Below are 23,179 nucleotides of genomic sequence, written 5' to 3' on the forward strand. Positions count from 1 at the left end.
GATCTTTTCACTTGAACCACGACTAAAGGGCTGTGTGTACACTTTTGTTAGACATGTATTAAAAACAGCCACCTTGACATAATTTTACTTCATGTGGTTTGCTTTGTTGCAGTCTATGAAGGAAGGACATGTTTTGAGGTACACTGCAGCACCAGATGGAACAAGTAGGCTAATGTTTTTGGTTTTTTGTTTAAAAGTAAAGATGCCAAGGGAAATTAAGCTTCTAGCTTGTATTTCAAAGCTTGACTAACCAGTTATGTCATGACAAATCCCACTCTAGGCAAAAAAAAAGCTTTGGTTCTGCTGCTTTGGCATCTCTACTCCTTTGCATGTCAGTTCAGGCCAGGCAGTCATTCTCAACCTAAAGGACTCCAAACAAGGAATTCAGTCCATGAATCATTCAGACCCAGGGCTCCAGCATGAAATCTCTCATTTGTTCCATTTTTGCCATGGACTGAACTGAAGTTGGATGGTTAATGCCAGAAGCTATTGCAAGAATGGTGATTTTTCTACCTTGTAATGCTTTCAGGAGCTCCCCACTTCACTCAGATTCTGTGAATAGAGAGAAGATTGGGAGCAGAAGTAAAAGGGTAACAGATTGGAAAAGGAAAATTGAAGAAATGCACAGCTTCATCTGTCAGAAATAATTTCATCTTGTGTGTGACCACACTTCCTGGAAAGTGTCGAGCCTACAGACGAAGCCTGTGGTTATCAGGTGCCTTTTCTTCTCTCTTATCAGTGTTGTAAAGTTTTACGGTGGTAGACGGTTCACCACACCTTAGTTCCTGCTGACGCTGAGTCTTTCTGTTTTCAGGACACAGGTAGTGATTCAAGACTTGACACAAAGGTCAGAACAGACGTTTGGGACAAACAAGGTAAGCTTCTTTCACCACCAGTAACACATTTCTTTCAATACATTAGTCATTATAAGTTCTTATTTTATGGGAAAGAAAGAAGAATGATTAACATTGCTTTATGACTGTCATGTTTATACACTATGATTACGTCTTAAACATAAACTTTGTTACAAAGTCTTACACTAGTCTTAACTCAGGCAGTCAAGAATGTTTTAGGCAAGTGCAGGCACGAACACAGGCAGAGAATGCGATGCTGGAAGGGAAAGGGACGAACTAATGGTAATCATTAACATAGGTAAACCGCTGACATTTCTGATGTCAGGATTTAAACAACTCACTTGATCTCAGGAAATATGAGTTAAAACTGATTAGTAGCACTATCTGTGATTTTTGTGATCATTTCTGTACAAATACTCCAATCATTAGGTTTGGTCTTTTTTAAATCCTATATATTAACAATCGTATTCAATTATAATGCCGAGGTTGCACGTCATGTGATAAGGTTTCGTATCCATGTTTGCATCAATGAGAGATAGTTAAAGAGGGGATCGAGGAGACCTGCTGCTCAACGGAAAGCACACAGCCACAGACAGCTCTCAATTTCTCTAACACCTCTGCTGTCGCTTATCTCCACAGGCAGAAGGCATTCTCATGTCACACAGTCATCATGAATAAGCCAAAAAAAGGTATGTTATCTGCAGGTATTAACGTTGCTGATTGAAACGCTTATAGACCCCCATTATGCACATGCTTATTAATGTCTCATTTAGACATAGCCGTAAGTGATTTTTTTATTATTATTATTATTATTGTTGTTGTTGTTAATCAAGTGCTGTAGTATTGAAAAAGCAGCTGTGCCAGGAGGCAAACCCCTCAATTTGCCAGAAAGGTCTTTGTCCCCACCCACACCTATTGTCATGAAATGTGGGTAATAAGATCCAAATTAGAGCGAGAAGAGTAAGAGAGTAACTACTCCTCTCCTTTGAGAACAGCCAGTTGAGGTGGTTCACAGATACTTGGGTGGACACCATGAAGCTGACCCAGGACCCGCTGAAGGGATTAAATTTCCCAGCTGGCCTGGGAGCAGCTGGGGATCCCCCCAAGAAGAGCTGGAGGAGGTTTCTGGGAACAGTGAGGTCTGGGCATCTCTGCTCCCCAGAGGGATGTTACCACAACCCTGATGGACTAAAGAGTTTAGAGAATAAGTGGATGGATGGTTACAGTGTTTTGTTTGTGTTTGGGGTTTATTTAACTGTGCAGGTTGATGTGTTTACATTCATAACATATGACACTGATTTAATCCTGTTACACTAAAGATCATATCTTCATTGGGTTTGACTGGAGGTTCAGGACCCCGTTCAATTTTGTTTTGTATATGACCTAAATTGCTCTTATTGAATCACTTTTAATCTGAAGATGCATATGCTCATGCACACAATCTGTGCTGTATGCATACACTGTAAAATATTACAAAACAAGTACAAAGCTTACCTTCTTAACTCACCACTGGTCATGTACCTGAACTGTCATTTAAGTTTAGTTCTACACTACTGAATCATCAGCTAAATAAACATAATTGTAAAATGAAAAGTAAAATGATTTTTTTTGTGCTTCCAGATAATATTTATGCATACGCTTTGTCCAAAACTCTGACAAAGGTTTCATCGCCAGCAACCGTGGGACTCTACTCTTCATGTCAGAATCGAATAAATATGATCCTGCAACAGATGGAAGGTATATAAACACCATTTCTCAATTGAATCAAACCCTTTGTTTTTTTTAAATTTATTTAGCCCTTGAATTGAAAAAAGAGCATATGTGCATCCTGCTTTATGTGAATTAGGTGAGCAGCACTTCAGATTGGCATCGCACTTTAATCACTGTGCCTGATTAAAAGTGGACATTGTACTGCTGTTCTGCAGGCCTGTAGGCAACCTCTGTGTCCTCACATGTACCAACATTCTCCACAACACTGCAGAGGAATGGCAGTTGCACATTTATTTAAGTGAATGATGGTGCAAACAGGTGCAAGACATTTCTAAGAAATTTCAGGTGAAATACAAAAAGCGCCTTTCTTGAAGCGATCACACATTCACACTTTCTTCATAGAAAGGTGACATTGAACAGACTGACTGAAGCATCTGCAGCTGTAGTGAAGGACTCTTAATAGAAGAGAAAAGTTATTTTGTATAACCCTGAAGATCTCTCTCACAATATAGGCATGATTTCTTTTTAACACCTCGGAAGCCACATTGCATGTGTCATGACAACCGCATAATAATGTCTATTGAATACTGATGCTTCAAAACGTTGCACAACTACTAATAAATTCTGAAGGCCACTTTATATTTTATAAACTACAATATAATTCTATAGAAGAGCCCACTTGAACAGGTTTAGTGTATTTTATAAGTTGTTAAGAGTGAGAATGAATTTTCATTTCTCTACTTCTTCCTTTGTCCAATCCAACCAACCATCAAGTATTTTACATGTTTGTGTGTCTTTAGTGTACATGAACCAAGAGGCTTCAAGGATCGAGCATGATAATCAAGGAAAACCAAGGCCTCGTTCTGCGAAGCCTTCACTCACTGGCTTTCTAGCACTCATTGGCCGACTGCTCTTCTACAGACCCGTTTGGACTAAAGAGAACCGGCAGCACCATAATCTCAGGTTTGTTTATGTCCATTTCAGTGCCTGGCATTTTGCAGGAAGTGACATGCTTTGGGCTGGGATAGCCTTACGACTGTTTCAGGCCATGCAGCTGAACTTTGGAAAATTACAACTCATACTCTATCGTGTGGCTCAGTATAATGAAGAGGAGGAAATCAAGAAGAAGGTTTGTGAATTGTATTATTTTATATATGCTGAATTATTTTACAGTCATCTCTAAAACTGTGCCTTATTTTAAAAATCCAGATTGTGAAGGATAGTAAAGACAACTGGCGTTCCAAGAAGATTTGCTGCTGCCCACTGTGGTTTCTCAGTCTGTTAATTGTCATGGTGCCAGTTGTCATCCTGGTGATCTTCTTAATATTTGGCCTGCCCAAATCTGGGACGCCAGACAAGGAGGAGGATAAGGACAAAAACAGCCAGGTGGATGTGTTTGAGGGCCTGATGATTGCTGCTTTCGGAGTCCCAGCAGCAAGCGCACTGCGGTTTATCTTTATGATCGTTAAGAACCTCATCTTCACCCAAGATACAAACATCAGGAGGGGAATGGACAACGAGCGCATCAGCAACCAGCTGGGCTTCATGAATGAAGTTAGGAAGGAAATGTGGTTTCTGTCTTGCTTTATCCAGTTTATGGAGGTGTTTGAGAGGAGAAGAATTCGGGTGGTGCTGAACATCACTAATCTGGACCGCTGCTCTCCCGACAAGATCATTTCAGTTCTGGAAGCAATCAACATTCTGCTGTCAGATGAGGAGAGCCCATTTATTTCCATTCTGGCAGTGAACTCGCATGTTCTTGTGAAGAAAGTCAACTTTGCAGATGGTTGCTTCATAAAAGAAGAAAGGGCTTATGCGATGTTAAACCGCATTGTGACTCTGGCCTTCTCTGTGCCACCACTGTGCGATGAATTAAAGTGGTTTTTATTTAACAGCCTGACAAATGACTCAAAACTTTCAGAAGATTTTCAAATGAAACAAGAGGAGACATCATCATTGGATGTAGCTTTAGTGAAGATCGAAAAGGAGTCTGATCCACTACTCAATACAATTACAACAAGCCTTGTTATAAACGATGAGGAAGTAGATCATATGGTGTGCCGAACCCTTAGCACAGAAAAAAGTAAGCTAACCAAGTACTTGTCGGATGATGCCATGTCTATGAGGAGGGTGATCAACTCTATACGAGTAACTGTGACAATCATTAAGGGCTCAAGCTATCCTGAGCCGGATGATGTTGCAGCATGGGTGGTCTTGGCCAATCAGTGGCCATGCCGACTCAGCTGGATCATGCAGTGTGTGGAAGACACTTATCAGAAAGCAGGTATTGATATTGAGCATGTGGCCAACACTAAGTCCTTATGGAAAATCTTCAGTGAAAACAGGGCAGAGCTATATGACATGAGAGCACAGATCGAGGACCTGCTTGAGCAGGATGGAGATCCGGAGATGTTTGAAAAATTTCTTAAAAAGGATTTCAAATTCACCATCAATGACTTGAAGACGTTTAGAGGGGTGACGGTGAATCTGGATTATTCAATCAGGAAAGAGCTGGCTCAGATTAGAGGAACATCCACTCTGAAAGATTCTGGTTGCATGAAGCAACTCCTTTCTCTGCCATTAACAGCTCTCATCAATATGGACACAGAGGATGTATGTAAAGAGGTAAAAACTTTTTTAAAGTTGTGGTATGAGCAACACACATTTAACAAGGCACCTCCACTATTTTCTTAATGATTCATTAAATGCACTTGATTGTATGATCAAACCATGCACAGGTTTCTTAACACTGGCTATTTCAATTGCCTTGAGGTGTTACCATCATTTTAATACTACAGCAAGATGTTAAGAAATACACAACACAACAGACCAGTTGAAAAAAGAAGTCAGCCAACACTTGGCCTTTTGGTTGCCATACCAGGAGCAACATATTTTCACACAGTGCAAGCAGCTTTCTAGGCAACACTACCATGTTGTTTTACCTAGCTGCGAGTTGCGCAGCCTGTCACCTACACTGATGTCAACTGACAGCTCATTTCGCTGTTTAATCACTCCTCTGCTGTCAGAAGACACAAAAACACGTCTCATTCTGCAGATGAATTTCTGATGAAGAGTCGCTAACCTTTGTGAGACATATGACAAATGATGAATGCAAATAAATACACGAAAAAACATCTTACACACTTAACAATATAGTACTAATTTGTTGTGTTATAAATTAATTCAAAAGAAATGATTTCTATCTCCTCTTTCCTTCTAGTTGGAGAAGATGAAATACCCCAGCAAGTACGTCGATATTGTGAGGAACAATAACCTCAACGGGCCAGCACTGGTCTACGGAGATGCAGAAGACCTTAAAGCCCTCCTAGATATGACCTTCAGCGAATGGGCTACATTCAGACATCACTTTTATGGTCTACCACCCAATCTCCGACCACAGCACAGGAACATGACATCATCACGTCCTCCTTCTAAGCACCAACTGTCACAGTTTTTCCAACATGTTCCTCATCATTACTCATAAAATCCCATTCTGGTTAACAGCTGCATGAGGGACACTCATCAATTTTCCATGCTGCTACAATGATCTGCATGTAAGATTTGTGCATAAACTACACAAAGACATTGTAATCCATTATTCAACATTAATTCAGAATGTGTGGAAGTGCTCGTACATTAGTAGAAAAAGACTAGTAGTAGTAGAAATCTGGCTTGTTACTATCAAACATCAGTATAGCTTCTGACTACAGGGAAAATAGCTGCGTAAAATATAAAACCAGCATGGTCTGACGAACATACATACAACCCAATTATGTGTTGCCACTTGCCTTAAAGTTGTTACTAAAAGGTACTGTATCTTTTCTGAATGGCCTTAACTGTGACTATGTATTATGACCTGTGAATGTTGAAAACTGTATGCCTATGCTATGTTTGTACATGATGAAAACATGAGCAGGCAGTTTGGCATTTAATGTGAACTGAAAATCACTGTGCTGTGTTTTTATTGATTATTCAACAAGAAGTTCAACACTGCAGTGTTCTCCGTATCATGTGATTTGATAAAATGTAAACTTTAAAACAAATTAAATGTCCCGTAATAAAAAAAGCATATACGCTCATTCAAGCAAACATTATATATAATATTTTTGTGTGTGTGGCATTGCTCATTTTTCCTCTAAACACATTTGCCAGTTTACAAACAGCCTGAGCGATGTGCTGACTCATTAGCGATATTTTAACATCAAAGTGTTATGTTGAATAATCAGCTAGAGGTTTATTTCATTGGGATTCCTTTGAACTGTTTTCCTCAGAAAGTTGAAAATGTTAATTTGGCTAAAAATATCAGACTAAAAGAACCCCGGGTATTTAGAGAACAGGCAAAAACATTACACACAGAAAGCATTCACAGCAGCTCTGCACCATTAAGTTACTGACAGCAAAGGATTTTGTTTTTTTAAACATATTGTCACCCTTTTAAGGCATATTTATTCTCAAATCACAGGCTCCGTTGTACTCATGCAGAACCTAATTATATTGGAATTTTGCCATGCTGCCAGATTGAAGATGCCTGTTGACATTTTTCAGGCTTTACACACAAATATGACATGAGTTTGATCTGTACCATATATTTAAGTAAGATAAATTAGGATCCCAGTATCAGTTTAAGACAAGTTATCTATTTCCTCTTTTAACAAGAAGAGGCACCATTACAACACCCTACAGAACACAGTGGTTACTTTTTGATCACTCATACTAGACGCTAACAAGATTCTTTGTTCTTGGCTAATTAAGATACATATAATAAGGCATAACTGTATGAAAGATATATTTTAGCATTACTTGCATATCAATGCACATATTCAAGGCACAGCTTTAACAATTTCAAACACACATGCACGTGTGGTACAGACAAAAAAAAAAGAATTTGGACAATTTAGGAATGTACTAAAAAAATAGCATATGCATATAAAAAAAGTGTATGACAAAACCACAGTGTAATATTTTGACATGAATCCCAGATTTATATTTTCAATATTGATGCGCTGGTGTAATACCAGGCTCCTTTTTGTCACGCGGTATTTCTTCCTGGGGATATTTTACCGTCACAGACGTGGCAGGAAAACTTCCAGGTTGTTTGGCCTTAAGCAGCTCATTTGCGTCCCAAGGACTCTGCCAGCTTTTTGAGCCTTTTCTTGAGCTCAAGAGGAAACTTCTCATAACATTTTTTACAAACTGGCTTCATGTCAAACTCAACAAATTTGTTCCTGCAAAGATGAAAAAAAACAAAAATAAAAACGCTGAAGTTTTTCAGTGTCAGACTGATGACTGGATAAAAACAAAACATGTTAAAAGTCAGCATTGGTTCTACTTTTTCTCTTCAAGAACCTGATAACTTTTCAGCAACAATTCAGCCATGATATTAGATGAATGACACACGTGTAAGCTTTAGAGGTTTTGTACATGCAGAATTAAAGCAGCAATGATGACATGCTGTACTGTCGAAGAGTGACACAAGGAACACAACAGAGGGAAGGCAGGGATAGCACGAACTAATGGAAGGACAGGGAAGTGTTAAAGAATAACTCTACAGACAGACGGCAGGTTTTTTTTTGCGCTCTTTTGCATCGCGCTCACGTCGGGCCAGGCGCCGTTTCAGCTCCTCAGGCATGCGCTCATAGCAGTGCTTGCATACTGGCCTCAGGTCAATTTCAACAAACTTATCTCTGAATTACCACAGATGCAGTCAGTGAAGCATATAAGAAGAGAAATGAGAGAAAAGAAGGAAAGGAAGAGAGGCAAAGATGGAGAAGAGTGAACACACACAGACAGAAGTAGAGGTGTTAACAGAAAACTAAGAAAACAACAACAATAAGCCACTAGTATTGTGTGCATTTAGTTTATAAAAGGAAGCTATAAGGAGGCGGCATCACTTACTTGAGAGTGAGCTTTGTGTTGCAGGTGGAGCAGGAGAAACAACTGACACACCAGGCCTTGTTGAGAGCTGACACAACTGAGGAGGTCACAGAAGAAAAGAAATTAAATAATAAACATTACACTGGTGAATCTTCAAACAACACTTTGTGTAAATTACTGCAAAAACTGCGCTGATTATAAGCTTTACCACACTGATACTCACCGTCGCCTTCAATCACACGGTTGCAGTGATAACACACATCACCGAAGAGCTTGATAACAGAGAACAAGGAGATTAGGTGTTTATCCAGCAAACACAGCGACTAGCGACTTTACTAATATTGTAATGACTGTCATGTTTTCCTGGGCCTACATTATTTTTACTTGGCTGATTTGTTTTCCTCACCTGGTTATAATGAGTCTCACAGTAAGCCAACCCTTTCCGCTCATAATGACGATGGCCGAGAAAGGGCTTCTCACACTTGGCACACACAAAATGCTGTAAACAAAAAAAACAAAGCTGCTAAGGGAAGGGGGGACTTCTAACAAAAACCCCTAACCATGGCATGCAAAGCTGACTGGAAAAGCAGGTGCCAAAACACACAGAGAGAGTTTTGTCAGAAACATGAATATTATATGAATATATTTACGAGCCAAGCATTGTGGGCTCAACCACTAGAGACATTTTCAATACAGGAATTCCATACAGTCTTTAAATCACTCATTTTGCATGAAGAAACAATGGCCAAAGTGTTTTTAAAATCATTACTTTTCAGGTGCATGCCTGAAGATATTCATTTAGTGGTTAGATGCTGAAGTAATTTCAGCTAATTACCATCTTTAGCATTAAACTGACCGCTACACACTGCTGATAGTCATGAGGTTTTTGAACAGTACAGAAGTCAGACACTTCCAGACAGATGAACATGAATTTGAGATGCCGCACTCTGCCTCAGGAAAAATAAGATCTTTAAAAAGTCCTCACATCCCTCTACGCTCACCTACACTGTTTTGGTTCTAAATTGGTTCATTTAATGAATTACATGAAGGAAATGAATAATTTCTTGTGCATAAGCAGGGGTAGGTGGATGTGAGAATTATGACACATTTTTATTCTGCTTTTGTCCAAGAGCTGTATGACATCTAACGGTGGTCAGCATGACTTCTGACCACTATCATTAAACTGTCGGTAGTATTTCTGAAGCCTACAACCTTTAGCCATACTTGCAACACAGTCAATTCAGAGAAGTACTAGTTCTTGTTGACGTCAATTAACACTACAATAGTTCTTGGGAAAAAAAAGGATGACAATATCTAACATTTACATTTTTGTGTCTGACTACAAAACTGAATCCAAACCAGCAGTATGTTACAGACTGACAATGTGTAGTGTATTGACAAATATGCTCGCTGCTGTTCACGAACCTCCACGTGCCACTGCTTGCCCATTGCATTGACGACACGGCCCTCAATGGGTCTCCTGCAGGCGCCGCAGATTGGTACACCCATCTTGTCATGGCAGGGCAAACAGTAGAGCTCTCCCTTCAGTTCCCTGGCTTCAGCTGTCAGCTCCTTTCTAAAAAAAACAGTGAGACACAGAAAACATAAGGATATATTAAATATATTCTGAAGCTAGTGGACAATTTTCTGCATTAATCAGCTGTGTAGAGTGACAGGACTGACCCGCAGTTGTTACAGTTGAAGTGGTCTGGGTGATAGGGGTCATTCTTAAAGATCAGTGGCTGCTCTTCAATGATGGCATGGCACTTCTGGCAGATATACTTTCCTAGGCCACGGGCCTTCTCACGATTATGGCATGGACGACACAGATGCCTGAGTTAAATGGTGCAGAACAACATTTAGGGGTGTCAAGAAACATTGCAGCCTGAAATACAGTTTTGACATACTAGCTCATCATAGCTGCTCAAACCCCCCCCCCCCCCCCCCCCCCCCCCCCCCCACTGTATATTAGAATTTAAAAACGAGCAAGTCAGCAGCTTGACATGTGTAACCGCCTGTTTTACAGGCTGTCGCTGTGTTATATTAAGACCATAATAAGATGGGATACTTACCTGCCAGCATTTTTGACAAATCCCACATCTGCAAGCACAGCTTGGCAAATGTCACAGCAGAAGCAGTCAGGGTGCCAACTATTGTTCATGGCCTTAATAACACGGCCAATGATGAACTCCCCTGAGAGAAACCATAACAAAGTGAAAGTGAGGGATCAGCTTGAGTCAAGTATAAGTTTGACTTTTCTAATATTTGTTTGGACAAAATGCTATTTGTGATGGTTGAGCACAGGGGTTCCTTATAGGCACACCAGTGTTACTAGTGTTCTAGTGATTTTAACAAGGTTAAATGCATTTGTCTATTTAATTTAACACAGCACGTCTTCCTCTCCCTTAACACAGTTGTGCAGTGTTTAAATTCAGCTTTTTACATGCACACATGGTGCGCTAAAAGGCATCTTAAGTGTTCTAAATAGACCTAAACTTAGGCAAGGATACATTAGAATCTGATCTAAACAGGAAGTGTTAAAAAAGGGAGACATGGTGAAGGCTGCATTAATATACACTGCTGCAAAATACAGAGAGGCTTGTGAGAAGGTCAGTCAAATAAAAGCTGTGCAGAATAGTATACTCAAAAAACCACCGGGGTGTCTGAAAAGCGCCTTTGATTGTAATGGATGCAATACAAAGAAAATTGAATTGAAAAGTCTCACCACACTGGTGGCAGCAAGGCGCAAACAGCATCTGGAAGTCATGTTCACAGTATTTTCTTCCTTCAAACTGTAAAGAGAGGTGTTTCAAAATACTTGTTTAAAAATAGTGTGCACAAGAAGTTATTAACATACAAGCAGAGCACCAAGTCCTTCAAATTAACCACAGTCACTAATATATCTTAGTGTGCTAACCTCATAGAAGAGCCCCTCTGGAAACTGCTGAAAACACTGGGCGCACACAAAACACTGCTCGTGGTACAGTTCTCCATTGCTGTTGACAATCTTCTCAGTTGGAGCAAAGCCACTCTTACATCGCTCGCAGAACGCACTGGCCAGGGCATTTGCAATGCTAGTGCATGAGAATACAAAATACATATAAGTACATTGATTCTTCACAGTCTCTCAGCATGCAAGCAAGGGATGACTAATTACTGCAACCTTAGCTTGGACTAATGTTTATCATCTCTCACATAACTCCTGTGTCAGCTGCTGGGCTTGTTTCAGCAGCTGTCACGGCAGAGAATGGAAATAATTTCTGAACTCAATAACACTCTCACTCACTGCAAAGACATCACCTAATTTGGTAAAGGAGTACAAGTCCTGTGGTGTGGCTGAGATTCTAACACACTAACACTCTAAACGAAGACATCCAGAAACACCTGATTAGTAAAAAAATAAATAAAAATAACTAAACTAAACTAAATATTATCTACAAAGTCTGAAAATATACCACCACTTAAAGTACTCTGTAAAAATAATACAATATTGTCTTGGGCTAATGCTGAATGAGGTTTTATATTGAACATTAAGATGTTAAAATAATTAACAACCCAAAACCACTAAGCCACTAAAACGAGTGGTTATAAACGGCACTGAGAAAATAATGGAAGTTTAAAAGAGGAACTGGACTGGTCGCAGTACAGCTAACTTAATAGCAGGCTAACCTCCAAAGTGAAAAAGATTAGTGCTGCTATTTCGTTAATGTTGTGACTTATAATGGTGCAGATGAAGACAATAACCCGTCATTTAAACTGATACTTGGATAAACACATTTGTTGATAATAACATTTTCCCAGTACCTTAAAAAATGGACAACTATTCTAGCAGAACGGTTAGCTAACTTTACCCCACTGGCTAGCTACATATACAGCTAATGTGACGTTAGCGTTAGCTTGTTGGCCTCTGAAATAAGCGTTTGTTTACGTTTGATATCAACTCCTGAAAACTCTTACCTGCCCGTCATTCCAGCCACCCCCAGCATCACGTTTCGGCACGACAAATTGAGAAAGTAAATGAATGTGGTTGAGTTAGAGAGGAAGTTTTCAGGGGGAGCTCACACCCTCCCAGCGCCGCCGCCGTGTCGTCACCTCCCAGCAGCAGCAGCAGCAGAGCTGGTCCTCCCCCGGTGGGAGTGTCCGGGGGACTACAGTGGGACTACAGTGCAGTAAAACCTCATCAGCCTTCCACAGCAACAATAAAACTGTCTCCCTTTGCTTGGAGATAAGCATGTAACTTTTATCAGATTTTCCTGGACTTAGTTGAAAGAATCAAAACATTGATATACAAAATATTATTGCAATTGGTGTCACATTATCTAATGGAAATATTGTTTTTCATTACCAACCTTATAAACTACAACTACACTACTTATAAAAGAGTGTTTCCATTTATTTATCACCTAATTTCACACATGTAAAACATCTGGAATAACACGACTATTATGTAATCAGCCTTTGTTGCAGGAGGAGACAGCTACCCAGGTTATATCTGGTATCTGATTTCACCTAATGGATTTGAATGTGTCCTGTTTTGCTTGTGTCACTGTGTTTACTCTTGTTTATATACCTGCACAGGAAGCACTTAGCTCAGAGGAAAGTGCTGCATAAATACATTGCACTGAAATGCACTTCTCCCCAGTTTCAACAATGAGGTCATATTACCTTAATCTAACCCATTTCACTCGCTTACATGGTAAATTTACCTTGGTTATATGAGTAATAGCCTGTTTGTCATTGCAACTGTACAATGTGGCTTTATGCACCACACAGATTAGAACTAAATTGATGTTTTTTTCAGAAAGGCAGGTAAATTCCTGCAATAAGTAAAGCTCAGGTGTATGAATGATGTCCTACCGTGTGTGCATGATGTTTCAATGTCATGGCTTACAACTACTGGGCCATTATTAGTACAAAACATGGCTTTTTCTAGTGTGACATGTCAAACTGTCTGCAATAAATTTAAAGGAACAGTGTTGTCCATCTTCAACCGCTTATCCTGCAGGGGGGCAGTAGTCTAAGAAGGGACACCCAGTGGGACATGCCTGGAACACCTCACCAGGGAGGCGTCCAGGAAGCATCCAAAACAGATGCCCAAGCCACCTCAGCTAACTACTCTTGATGTGGAGGAGCAGCGGGCTCTACTCCGAGCTCCTCACCCTATCTCTAAGGGAGCGAACAGCCACCTCTCGAAGAAAGCGGTTGAAGATGGGTGGATGGATGGAACAGTGTTGTTTTCATAGTTCAGACACAAAACACGTCTCTGATGTGGCTATGATCTTTACTCAAACATTACATATCTTTAGGAAAGTACATAATGTTACCTTCCAATAAATCTTGGTACAATGCAGCTTTCTTTAGCTAAACTAAAAACACACACACCACCACTGTACTTGTAATAAAGAAACTGCAGCGCCTACTTGGCCTGTTGCCCAAATGTCACAATAGTCATGTATAAGCACTGAATATAAAATGCAGTAAATATTAACCAGCAGATGGCAAGTGGTTTTTTATATATATAAATACATAGCAAAATATGCAGTTAAGAAAAAAGTGGCTGATCTCCAGAAACAGAAAAAATTAAGACAAGATGGATCCCCTTTACAGGGCAGAAGAACATTAACATGTAATAGTGATTTTTCAGTTAGGATTTACCAACAAAATACACAAAAAAAGGGACGAATATCACCTTTGTAAACAAACTACAATTTTTTTAACTAAACATACTGACTTGAAGTCTTATTGCACAGCTCAAACGTGTCATCTCTCAGCAAGTCCACGGGCATCAACATCCTCACAAAGTCCACCTCAAGACACCTTCCTGCTATTATTGTTTCACTCCACTGCACAAAAAAAAAGTGACGCCTTCACGTTCAGGCAAACGTTCATCAACATTCAGCTGCCATGTCATCCTGTCTGCAGGGCTGCACGCGTACAGAGTTCAGCCAGAATGTATATTTCATCATTAAACTGCTGTTGTATGGAATATCAGGATGGAGACAAATTCAATTTTCTAGAATAATTTGTGCATGTCAACTGACAATAACGAAACAATTCCACCTTTAAATGTTTGTAAAGACCAGGTCAACCACCCAGATTTACTGATTGTGGGTATAATCTGTTAATTCAATGTCCAAATGACATTGAAGCATAAAAAGCTAAACTTGGGTCCTTCAATAAGAGTCAAAGTGCATCATAAGAATTCAACTAAATGTTGTGATATTCACAATAAGAATGGTGTCCCTCGCATTATTTTTTAAATATAACACTTTGATATTTACAATTACAATAGGAGCGGGGGTGATGTATATTGTAAATTACAAAGAAAAATATGTTTAAACATCACTCATATATATTTATATAAATTTGTACAGTATATACAGACTAAAAGTGACTTACAGCCCTTACAGCTGTTCATAGAAAAGGGGAGTCAGAACTGCCTGAGGCCTTGTGTGTGAGACGAATAAGAGGGCAAGAGACGGTCCTACTTTTCTACACGAGATGCAGTGACTCATAAACACATTCATAGACATTTCATAGTCACACAGTGAAGGACAGCAGGAGCAGACGGCACACAAAGACACACATGTATACAATAAAGACTCTATATGTGCTACAGCCCACCCGACCTTCGTCACACCCAGCCTTTCCACGAAGCGTTTCTGACTCTTACACAGTCACACTTTGTTATTACTTGTGTCAAAACTAACCGTTAATGACAGGTGACAATTACCAACAATCATATTAGCTTATAATGGTGATCACCCCCCTGTGCTTTTCTATCACAAACAGACTATTTTTACACAGACACTGTGCGGTCAGTGTGACTACACTAAAGTTATGTTAGTTTCTGATTTCAATTATTGTACTAATGTCTGCTTATGATAAGGCAAAATGTATTATTGATCAATATACACAGGTTTAGATTCAGATAGGGTACACACTACCTGTGTATGTAAAAAACTTGTTATTCAAACTTCTTATTTTATTCCTATTAACTACCAGATACTCCTGTTAAGGGTCTCTCCTGAAACACTACATATGAGCACTCTGCAGAGTTTAACAGTCCCTGAAAAAGGGCTCTTAATGAGTGAAAATAATATGAATCTAATGAGATATAAATATACATATAAATAATAAAAATAAACATGGAGGGAAATTAATTCTATGTTTGTGAAAACAAAATATGTTTTAGCAGATGAAAAGTCAGACATGGAAAAAAAAAAACAATCATAACCTCCTACAAACAAACTTTCCCCCTTCTGCCCGAGCTCTACCAGGTAGGCATCATGTCTGGGAACCAGACGCGGCCCAAATGCTTGGACACCTCCCAGTGGATATCATCCAGCCCATAACGATGATCTGGAACCAGGACTTCTTCCATGATGGATAACTGTGTCAGTCTGTCTCCGCACATCTTGACAAATTCAACAAAGGCGCTGCAGGACACCTCGCACTCTCCCAAACCGATGGCAGACAGCTGCGTGCAGCGCTGGGCGATGCGGATCAGCTCTTCATCCAACGGTCGCAGCCCATTGGCGCACACCACCAGCTCAACCAGACGGGGGCAGTTGAGCCCGACTCGGCCCAGCACGTCTTTGCTGACGGAGCGGCCAAAGTACAAATGTGTAACGGGGATTTCATCGCGGAAGAAAGGGCTGAACTCATCCTCGTAGAGAAAGAAGTACATGACCAGATTGAATTTAGGAGAGTGACGCACCATGGCGTCCCAGCTGCTCTTTTTGATGGTGTGGAACTGCTGGCCCGGATTCTCACTGACCACGTCGATGCGAAGGTGCTCAAGGTGGACGTGTCTCTCCGACGAGAGGGCAAGGAGAAGTTCATCACTCAACAAATGGTAGTTGAGAGCCAGCTCTCTTAGGCCGTGGCACTGATCGGCCACACACAAGATGCCTGGAAGGAAAAAGTACATTAGAAGATTTACACAGCAAGCAGAAAAAGAGTTTACACTTGCTGCTGATTCTGAGGAAGAACCGACCCAATAGCTGACTTTGCCCAGAGTTACACTTGATCAATCAAACTCTTAGTGTGTCATTATAATTAATCATTAACAGCCCTATTAGCCATTTATCATTTGTTCTAGTTTCCAGTACCTGCAGGTGACACATGAGGGCAACTGCTCATTTTCAGCAGTTTGAGTGTGTCACTGTTATTGGCCACCAGGACTTTGAGAGAGGGGTCGTCTACAGGTGTGTCATCAATCTTCAGAGAGGACAGGGATTTGGAGTTGACAAAAACCACCGTCAGAGCTGAGATGAAGTGAGACTGTTGAACAGAACAAAAGAGATAAACACTAAGCAAAGATGACAGGCTGTAATGTATTAATTAACACAACAATGCAGAATCAGATAATGCTGCCTTCTGAAGACCACATCACTGCCAATTATCAAAACTCCACACAGAACTTATATATTACAAGCAAAACAACCGGCAATTGTTCAGCCCTCCCACTTTATGTCTTTTAAGATTAATGATAAGCGAAAACAGTGGTTGAGTGCAACATTTGAACCGACTACTACAGCTTAAATTATAGACTAAGACTTGTTGGTAATTAGATCAGCTGCATCTGAGACATCAATCATAGATGACAGCATTAAAATGCTAAATTATCATATCCATCCAGTTAATTATAATCTTCTAATTTAAAGTACTTCGGATGGAAACTGACTGTGAATGCAACACATCATCTGAGCCTTGGCTGTAGATAAGGATTTATTTTATTTTGCTAGAGCTTACCTTAGGCACCTCCATGAAGCTGGGCCTGGCCGTGGAAATAAGCCCTAACGTTTTCAATGAACAATTCACCAGCTGAGAGAGAATGTCGCACGCTGCTTCTGCAGACTCTCTGCTGCTGTCCACCTGCACAGCACAAAAAGAAAGTGACGTCTTTATCTTGGATAAAACATAAGAATCCTTTTAACCTCCACAGCCTCCATCGTTCATACCTTGAAGCTGACATACTGGAGGTGGTTGGAATGCCGTTTAATTATCTGTTTGATGAGGTCGGGATGTGTTGCCTTCAGGTAAGAGCTGGCTGGCTGGTTCAACTCAAACTCAAAGCATCTCCAAAGCTCTGGCATGTGGAAAGCCTCGTTCCAGCCCCGACACACCTGTGGTGGCAACAGAACAGACTTTTAAAAAAGACAAAGTACAATAAAATAAGATAAATAGGAGAGAAAGTTTGTTTTAGGGCAAAATAGCCCTTGTACCTCTTTACCCTGACACAACACTTCAAGACTTGTTGGAACAAGAAAACACAAAGTATGAGCATATCTTTACTGACTAGTTTAAAGCTGACAAATGAAATAATAAATGACTTGGAATTACACTGTTTAATGATAATTTGACCATGAATTACATGGTATTATTATGAACACAATATCTCTTCTCAAACTCTTGTGTTGGGTTATGTTTTGTGGATGCTGAACAATATCCATGTGCTGCTTGAATGTAGATGGATGGAACTGGAGGCTGAGACTTTAGCATGGAAATACATGGCACTTTGCATAAAGGGTACCTGAGAAGCATAAGCCCTATCCAGTAGAGGCAGGTACTGGAAGATGTGGAGCAGGATCTCCTGTGGCAGACACTCCCAGCGGGCTCCCTCCCCTTCCAAATCTTTCTCCCTCCTCTGCTTACGGGAGCGTTTGAGAGTCTTCTGACTTCCACTGCTGGTGCCGCCTCCATCCTCCTGCTCATTCCCTTGGAGACCTCGTTTCATCCTGTGAACACAGAAAAGGTGAAATCCAGATGGTTGGGCTGAAATAACTGACTTTTAATTAGCTGTCAAGCTTGACAGTGTATATGTTAGACCATTTATCCGGTTATTAACAAGCATAAAATTCATATCTATTAATGGTTAGCCTATTAACTATTATTGATTAACTTTTAGGTTATAAAGTATTTGATAAAGTGAGACAAATTCACGGCAAAGCAAGGCCTGATTGATTATTCACCAATTAATTATGAAACACTACAAACTGCCATATAAACGTCTGTTCTCTAGAGCTCCTGGGGTGCATGTCAGGCTATTAAAGATTCACGCTGAGTGCTTTTCGACATATTTTCTAATATTTTCTCACATAAAGAATTGCCAATAAATAAACAAACACGACTTATCCCTCAACCACAGCTGGAATGTATGCACATCTAACTTTTGCAGAGCACTTTATGGGTTCTTCACTACAAGCAGGCTCCCAGCAGGACCATCACAACACCCCGGGCTGATCTGTTTCCATACACCAAAGGGAAATCGTATTACCAGACACGGTGCTTCTGCTGCGCACCTGAAAATCAAAACACTGTAAGCGGAGGACACGCCTCCCTTTGCTCAATCCTAAACCACCGTCTGACAAGCCTAGCATTTATGAGCAATTAAAAGTTATATTCTTCTCATTGAAAGTGGCTGCAAATGCACATTTTATTGCACACAAATGTCATTTGTATTGGCGACATTTAATGACACCAGTTTACTAAGCAAACACATCTGCCAACAGCTAGCTTAGCCCAACGGAACCGTGCATCTTGCTAACTACTTAGCAAACAAGTTATAGCCACTTGAACTAACAACTACAGAACAATTTAGTTAGACACCTAAGGCTACATTCTCGGTATTTTTTAACCCCGTCCCCCACCTACCTGGCTTTCACCTCCAATGTGTGTTATTTAAAGGCGATCACTTAACGTCAACCGGGACCGACACAAGAAAACTGCGTTCGAGCTGGCCGACCGATCAAACACATTGGACCATACGACAGCACGGGGTGTCAGGAGATTAGCAAACACCGACTGGAAGCTGACGAAGCGATGTTTTCAAAACTGTTTTGGTTTTCCGAGCGCCTGACCTAGTTTCACTCTGCTTCGGTACTTTGCTGTCAGCTAAAGATGGCGTTTGTGTTGTTGTGTAGAGCAGTCAGTAGGCTGACTGACGCCGGTCTGCCGTTACAAAGAACGGTCGGCAGGGGGAGCCGTGTCACTCAAGGACTGTTCAAAACAACCAGCAGGGCCAGAGGAATGGTTTCTATAATCCAATAACACATAAACTGCAGGAGAGTAGTGAGAAATAACTAAGTGCATTATTACAGTTTCATGGTACTAACACCTTCATTATGGCCACAGCGAAAAAACACATAGTGCTACCAGAAGTAATAACAAATATGCAGGAAAAATATTAATAGTAAATACAGAAGAAAAATCTACATACATTATCTACATACTTCACTCAGTTTAAAGTGGCAATATTGGATATTGATGAATTGACTGGATTCTTTATACAACAAATCCAACACAGTAGAATATCAATATTGAATATAATAGAAAAAATAGTAATTTAAATACTAAATAATCTTGATGGGTGAACTCCCATAATTACAGTGTAAACATTTAACTGTACAAGAGATTTACTTTTCGTGATATTGCACATGATATGGCTTCACTAAGTGAAGTTTTTAAAATGCAAAATACAGTACTGAAAGATTTCTTTTTGGTTTAATTTCAACATATGATGAAATGATCCAACATTTTAGCAAAAAATGGCATCATAATCAAGAGATATAATCATCATCAGAACTTTGCTCTTTCCTCTCTTTGTCACTGCTCATGATGACCTCTCCTGAGTCCGTTTGTGAAACTCTTCTCGTCTTGATGCCCTTGTTCTACCACTTAATGAAATGAAAATGTATTTCTTCCCACTGCTATTCATTTGTAATGGCCATTCATTTCTATCAAACAGTATATAAGCTCACCCTTAAACACAGGAGTAGAAGCCGTCTACTGTGGTCTTAATGATGTACCGACTGGACATTGGAGGTCAAAGGTCACTATGACCTACATATGCTAATTGTGACTAAATGATCAACTGACTTTACTTTATTTTGGAAAAGTCAATGGTCAACAACAGTAATATGGTCTGTATAACACTTCTATTATCTCCTTCTGTACATATGTATTGGAGCAAACATGGGCGTCAGCATGACTGGGCAGTATGACTTAGTATGACTCATAACACTTGTTGTGTGACCTGGTGCGCTGACAGATAATGGCTCTCCACTTTATCGGTGTAGCTCAGTAAACATGTGGAGTTGACCTTAGGTCACATCAAAGAATCTGCTGTCTTTCAGGACAAAATAAGAGCTGCTTTCTCACACAGGTAGTGCCGTACGCCATTTACAAACAATATCATCCCAGGAGTTTAGCCAACCCTCTGTTTTGATGTCTTTTAGTGGCACAATTGCAACACAGTCCTGCCCTGCCCCATCACTCTGCCAGGAGGCAATTGCATTGTTTGGCACATTGGCCCTCTAGTAAATGACATCATACTTCAATGTGTTTCCATTGTTCCAGAAGAAGGTGAAGCCCTCATTCACCAAATCCTGGAACCCTATCCATGCTGAAAGGAAGTTTATTTCAGGGTCCTGCTGCACAAACTAAAAAGTCATCATCTTAGTCAAGAGTGCCAGGTCGTCAGCATTCAAAACCACACAGCCAATGCACCTCCCATACTGAGGACAGGAAGAAGCAGCGTGACGCATGTTCAGTCCAGCCAGGCATCTAATCATATTCATTGTTATCTAACAAAAACACCACTGCTAATTAAACAAACCTCTGCAAAATTCTCCTGGCATTAAACTCAGTCAAGTGCTGTTATAAGAGAGAAGAACAACAACCATCAGAGCTAAAATTCACACAGTAATTGTGTGAAATATGAAAAGGAGAAGCACTGAATTCATATACAGTTTCATGTTTAATAAAATGGGACAGATTTACCGTCTTTACACTCCATCCACATTGGCATTGATTTAGAAAGCAACAAATGCAGGTACAAATACAGTATGTACATACAAGTATGCATATATATTATTAAAATACAGAAGTGTTTTTTCATACAACTGCCCTGTTCTTTTTATTATTATGATTATTATTATTCATTTGAAGTCATGGTAAGGAGGACTTTCAAAGAAGATTTGACTGAAGGATAATCTGTTAATCCAGACTGCCATGTTAGAATAAGGATGTTTGCACAAAGTTGACAGCACATGCACCAGAGAAACAAGCGCCGATGAGTTTTAATGAGCCGGACAATGTTTGTTTCTGCTTCGTTACTCATTCAGGCTTACAGACTGACAAAGAAGTTTCAACTGTGTGACAAATGTAACAAATAATTAATGCAGTTACATACAAGGACTTCAAACTGTGAAAGTATTTTGTGTACAACAGTCTTCAAAAGTGTTGGATGGATCAAAGCATCAACTCCAGCAGAGATCATTCAGTAATATGTCCATAATTCTGCCTGGTTAGCTACACAAACACACTCACCCCCCTTCTGAGGAGAAAAGTTTCTGATCACTAAGATGCTCTTTATTGTTATCTGACATGTGCACAGCATTTGGAAAGCACTAAAGGACAAGGTATTGTTCTGTGGTGACAAGACTGTAAAGAATTTCTGGCCTCCGTTATGATAGAAAACATCTTGGTTCCATTTCTTTTCCCATTTTTGAGAGAGCTGTCATGATTAAAAGGTTAAAGCCATAACTCCAGTACTCTGGAGGAAGCAGTTATGAAAGCATGGATGTATTAAGCCGCACAGTATGAGGTGTGAAAGATGGAAGGTTTTGTTTTCTCACAGTTTTCAAAGATTTAAAAAAACATGCAGTGCAGTGTCAGGCATTAGTCATTTTTTACTTTGGTAATGATACAGGGGGAACCACACTGCCACAGTGCTGTATGTTAATTTTGTGTTTGTGTATCCAAAGTTTAATCACACATCACCAAGAACTGCTGGAGCCAACCTAAAAACCAGGGTATGTCTGAACAGGATGTATCAGTATGTGCAATTTGTTCCAAATGTATTTTTCTTGATTTTTTTAAAGCATCATTGGGATAAAGAAACGTCCCATAAGCCTGTGTATGTCAGCTTATTTACACATGTAACACATTAGTGCCATCTTGTGGTCAAATGTTTTTTTGCTTACACAAATTGATCTTTATCTGTATGATTTACATACAAATAACAATGAGTGAAATGTATTACGATTATCTCACTGCATTGTCATATTCTTAAACATGCAGAAATGTTTAAGATTTTTTTCCCCCTGGGATTAATAAAGTATTTCTGATTTCTGATTACCTCCAGAAGATTTGAGCCTTTCATTGCCTGAGTACAAACACAATTTAAGTTAAAGTGTAATAAGGCATTTGATCTTAAAAAGTATGATAGTATTAGGGAACTCTACTTTCATTTAGCCTTTAATACAGCACAGTACAATTGAAATATTTGCCAAACATGCCCAATCTGACCCAAATCTATTAGCTAAACTGCCAATATTATCAGGTTTCTTTCAATGTCTTGTAAAAAACTTGTATCTGTTTTGTTTGTACCATTTTAGTGATTCCCAACCCTGACTTACATCAGTAATACTCCCATATCCTCCCCTCACCTTATGAAGCCCGTCATGTTTACACATTTATACTAAATAGCCAATCCCTGGTAGAGACAACAAATTTGTGGTGTTCGCTGGTCCTTTTACAACTTTAATCTTTTTGTTTTAAATCCAACCACTGGTGCGTTCTCACGTGAACTGACCTATGTTGCATTATGGTTGTATTTTAATTTCAGTGTAGTCAATCGTAACAGCTTTGAGTTATGTGAAAAATCATATTAGATTTCTTGTGACATCGCACAAGGGGTGGCTGACAAACACAATGGATTCGTGACAGCAAGC

At 39.8% G+C, this 23,179-nt stretch overlaps 3 protein-coding genes across 12 annotated transcripts; 1 reads left to right on the forward strand and 2 right to left on the reverse strand.

Annotated features, from left to right (window-relative positions):
- Positions 1-345: 345 nt before the first annotated feature.
- Positions 346-6,405, forward strand: nkpd1 (NTPase, KAP family P-loop domain containing 1). Of its 8 annotated transcripts, XM_028401638.1 has the most exons (7): positions 346-715; positions 815-875; positions 1,494-1,543; positions 2,475-2,591; positions 3,365-3,693; positions 3,774-5,189; positions 5,785-6,405. In XM_028401638.1, the coding sequence occupies exons 3-7, from the start codon at positions 1,525-1,527 to the stop codon at positions 6,046-6,048; spliced, it is 2,145 nt and encodes a 714-aa protein (XP_028257439.1). In that variant the 5' UTR covers positions 346-715; positions 815-875; positions 1,494-1,524; the 3' UTR covers positions 6,049-6,405. The 8 variants fall into 8 exon arrangements, with proteins under 8 accessions (XP_028257439.1, XP_028257438.1, XP_028257442.1 ...); XM_028401637.1 differs by lacking the exon at positions 346-715 and having other exon boundaries at positions 749-875; XM_028401641.1 differs by lacking the exon at positions 346-715 and having other exon boundaries at positions 749-875; positions 3,549-3,693.
- Positions 6,406-6,509: 104 nt separating this feature from the next.
- lims1 (LIM and senescent cell antigen-like domains 1) lies at positions 6,510-12,549 on the reverse strand. Of its 2 annotated transcripts, none has more exons than XM_028401647.1 (10): positions 12,396-12,549; positions 11,356-11,512; positions 11,164-11,230; positions 10,511-10,631; positions 10,122-10,271; positions 9,864-10,014; positions 8,845-8,937; positions 8,662-8,710; positions 8,460-8,535; positions 6,510-7,789 (listed from the first exon to the last, which is right to left on the reverse strand). In XM_028401647.1, exons 1-10 carry the CDS (start codon positions 12,422-12,424, stop codon positions 7,675-7,677), a joined length of 1,008 nt encoding a protein of 335 aa, XP_028257448.1. In that variant the 5' UTR covers positions 12,425-12,549; the 3' UTR covers positions 6,510-7,674. The 2 variants fall into 2 exon arrangements, with proteins under 2 accessions (XP_028257448.1, XP_028257447.1); XM_028401646.1 differs by lacking the exon at positions 6,510-7,789 and adding an exon at positions 8,034-8,248.
- Positions 12,550-13,702: 1,153 nt separating this feature from the next.
- LOC114433206 (F-box/LRR-repeat protein 3-like) lies at positions 13,703-19,373 on the reverse strand. 2 transcript variants are annotated; one of them, XM_028401644.1, is made up of 6 exons: positions 19,098-19,373; positions 17,977-18,181; positions 17,405-17,569; positions 17,196-17,318; positions 16,553-16,724; positions 13,703-16,352 (listed from the first exon to the last, which is right to left on the reverse strand). In XM_028401644.1, the coding sequence occupies exons 2-6, from the start codon at positions 18,178-18,180 to the stop codon at positions 15,712-15,714; spliced, it is 1,305 nt and encodes a 434-aa protein (XP_028257445.1). In that variant the 5' UTR covers position 18,181; positions 19,098-19,373; the 3' UTR covers positions 13,703-15,711. The 2 variants fall into 2 exon arrangements, with proteins under 2 accessions (XP_028257445.1, XP_028257446.1); XM_028401645.1 differs by lacking the exon at positions 19,098-19,373 and adding an exon at positions 18,614-18,765.
- Positions 19,374-23,179: the final 3,806 nt, after the last annotated feature.

This window comes from Parambassis ranga, chromosome 3 (genome assembly GCF_900634625.1).
Source record: "Parambassis ranga chromosome 3, fParRan2.1, whole genome shotgun sequence".
Taxonomy (NCBI): Eukaryota; Metazoa; Chordata; class Actinopteri; family Ambassidae; genus Parambassis; species Parambassis ranga.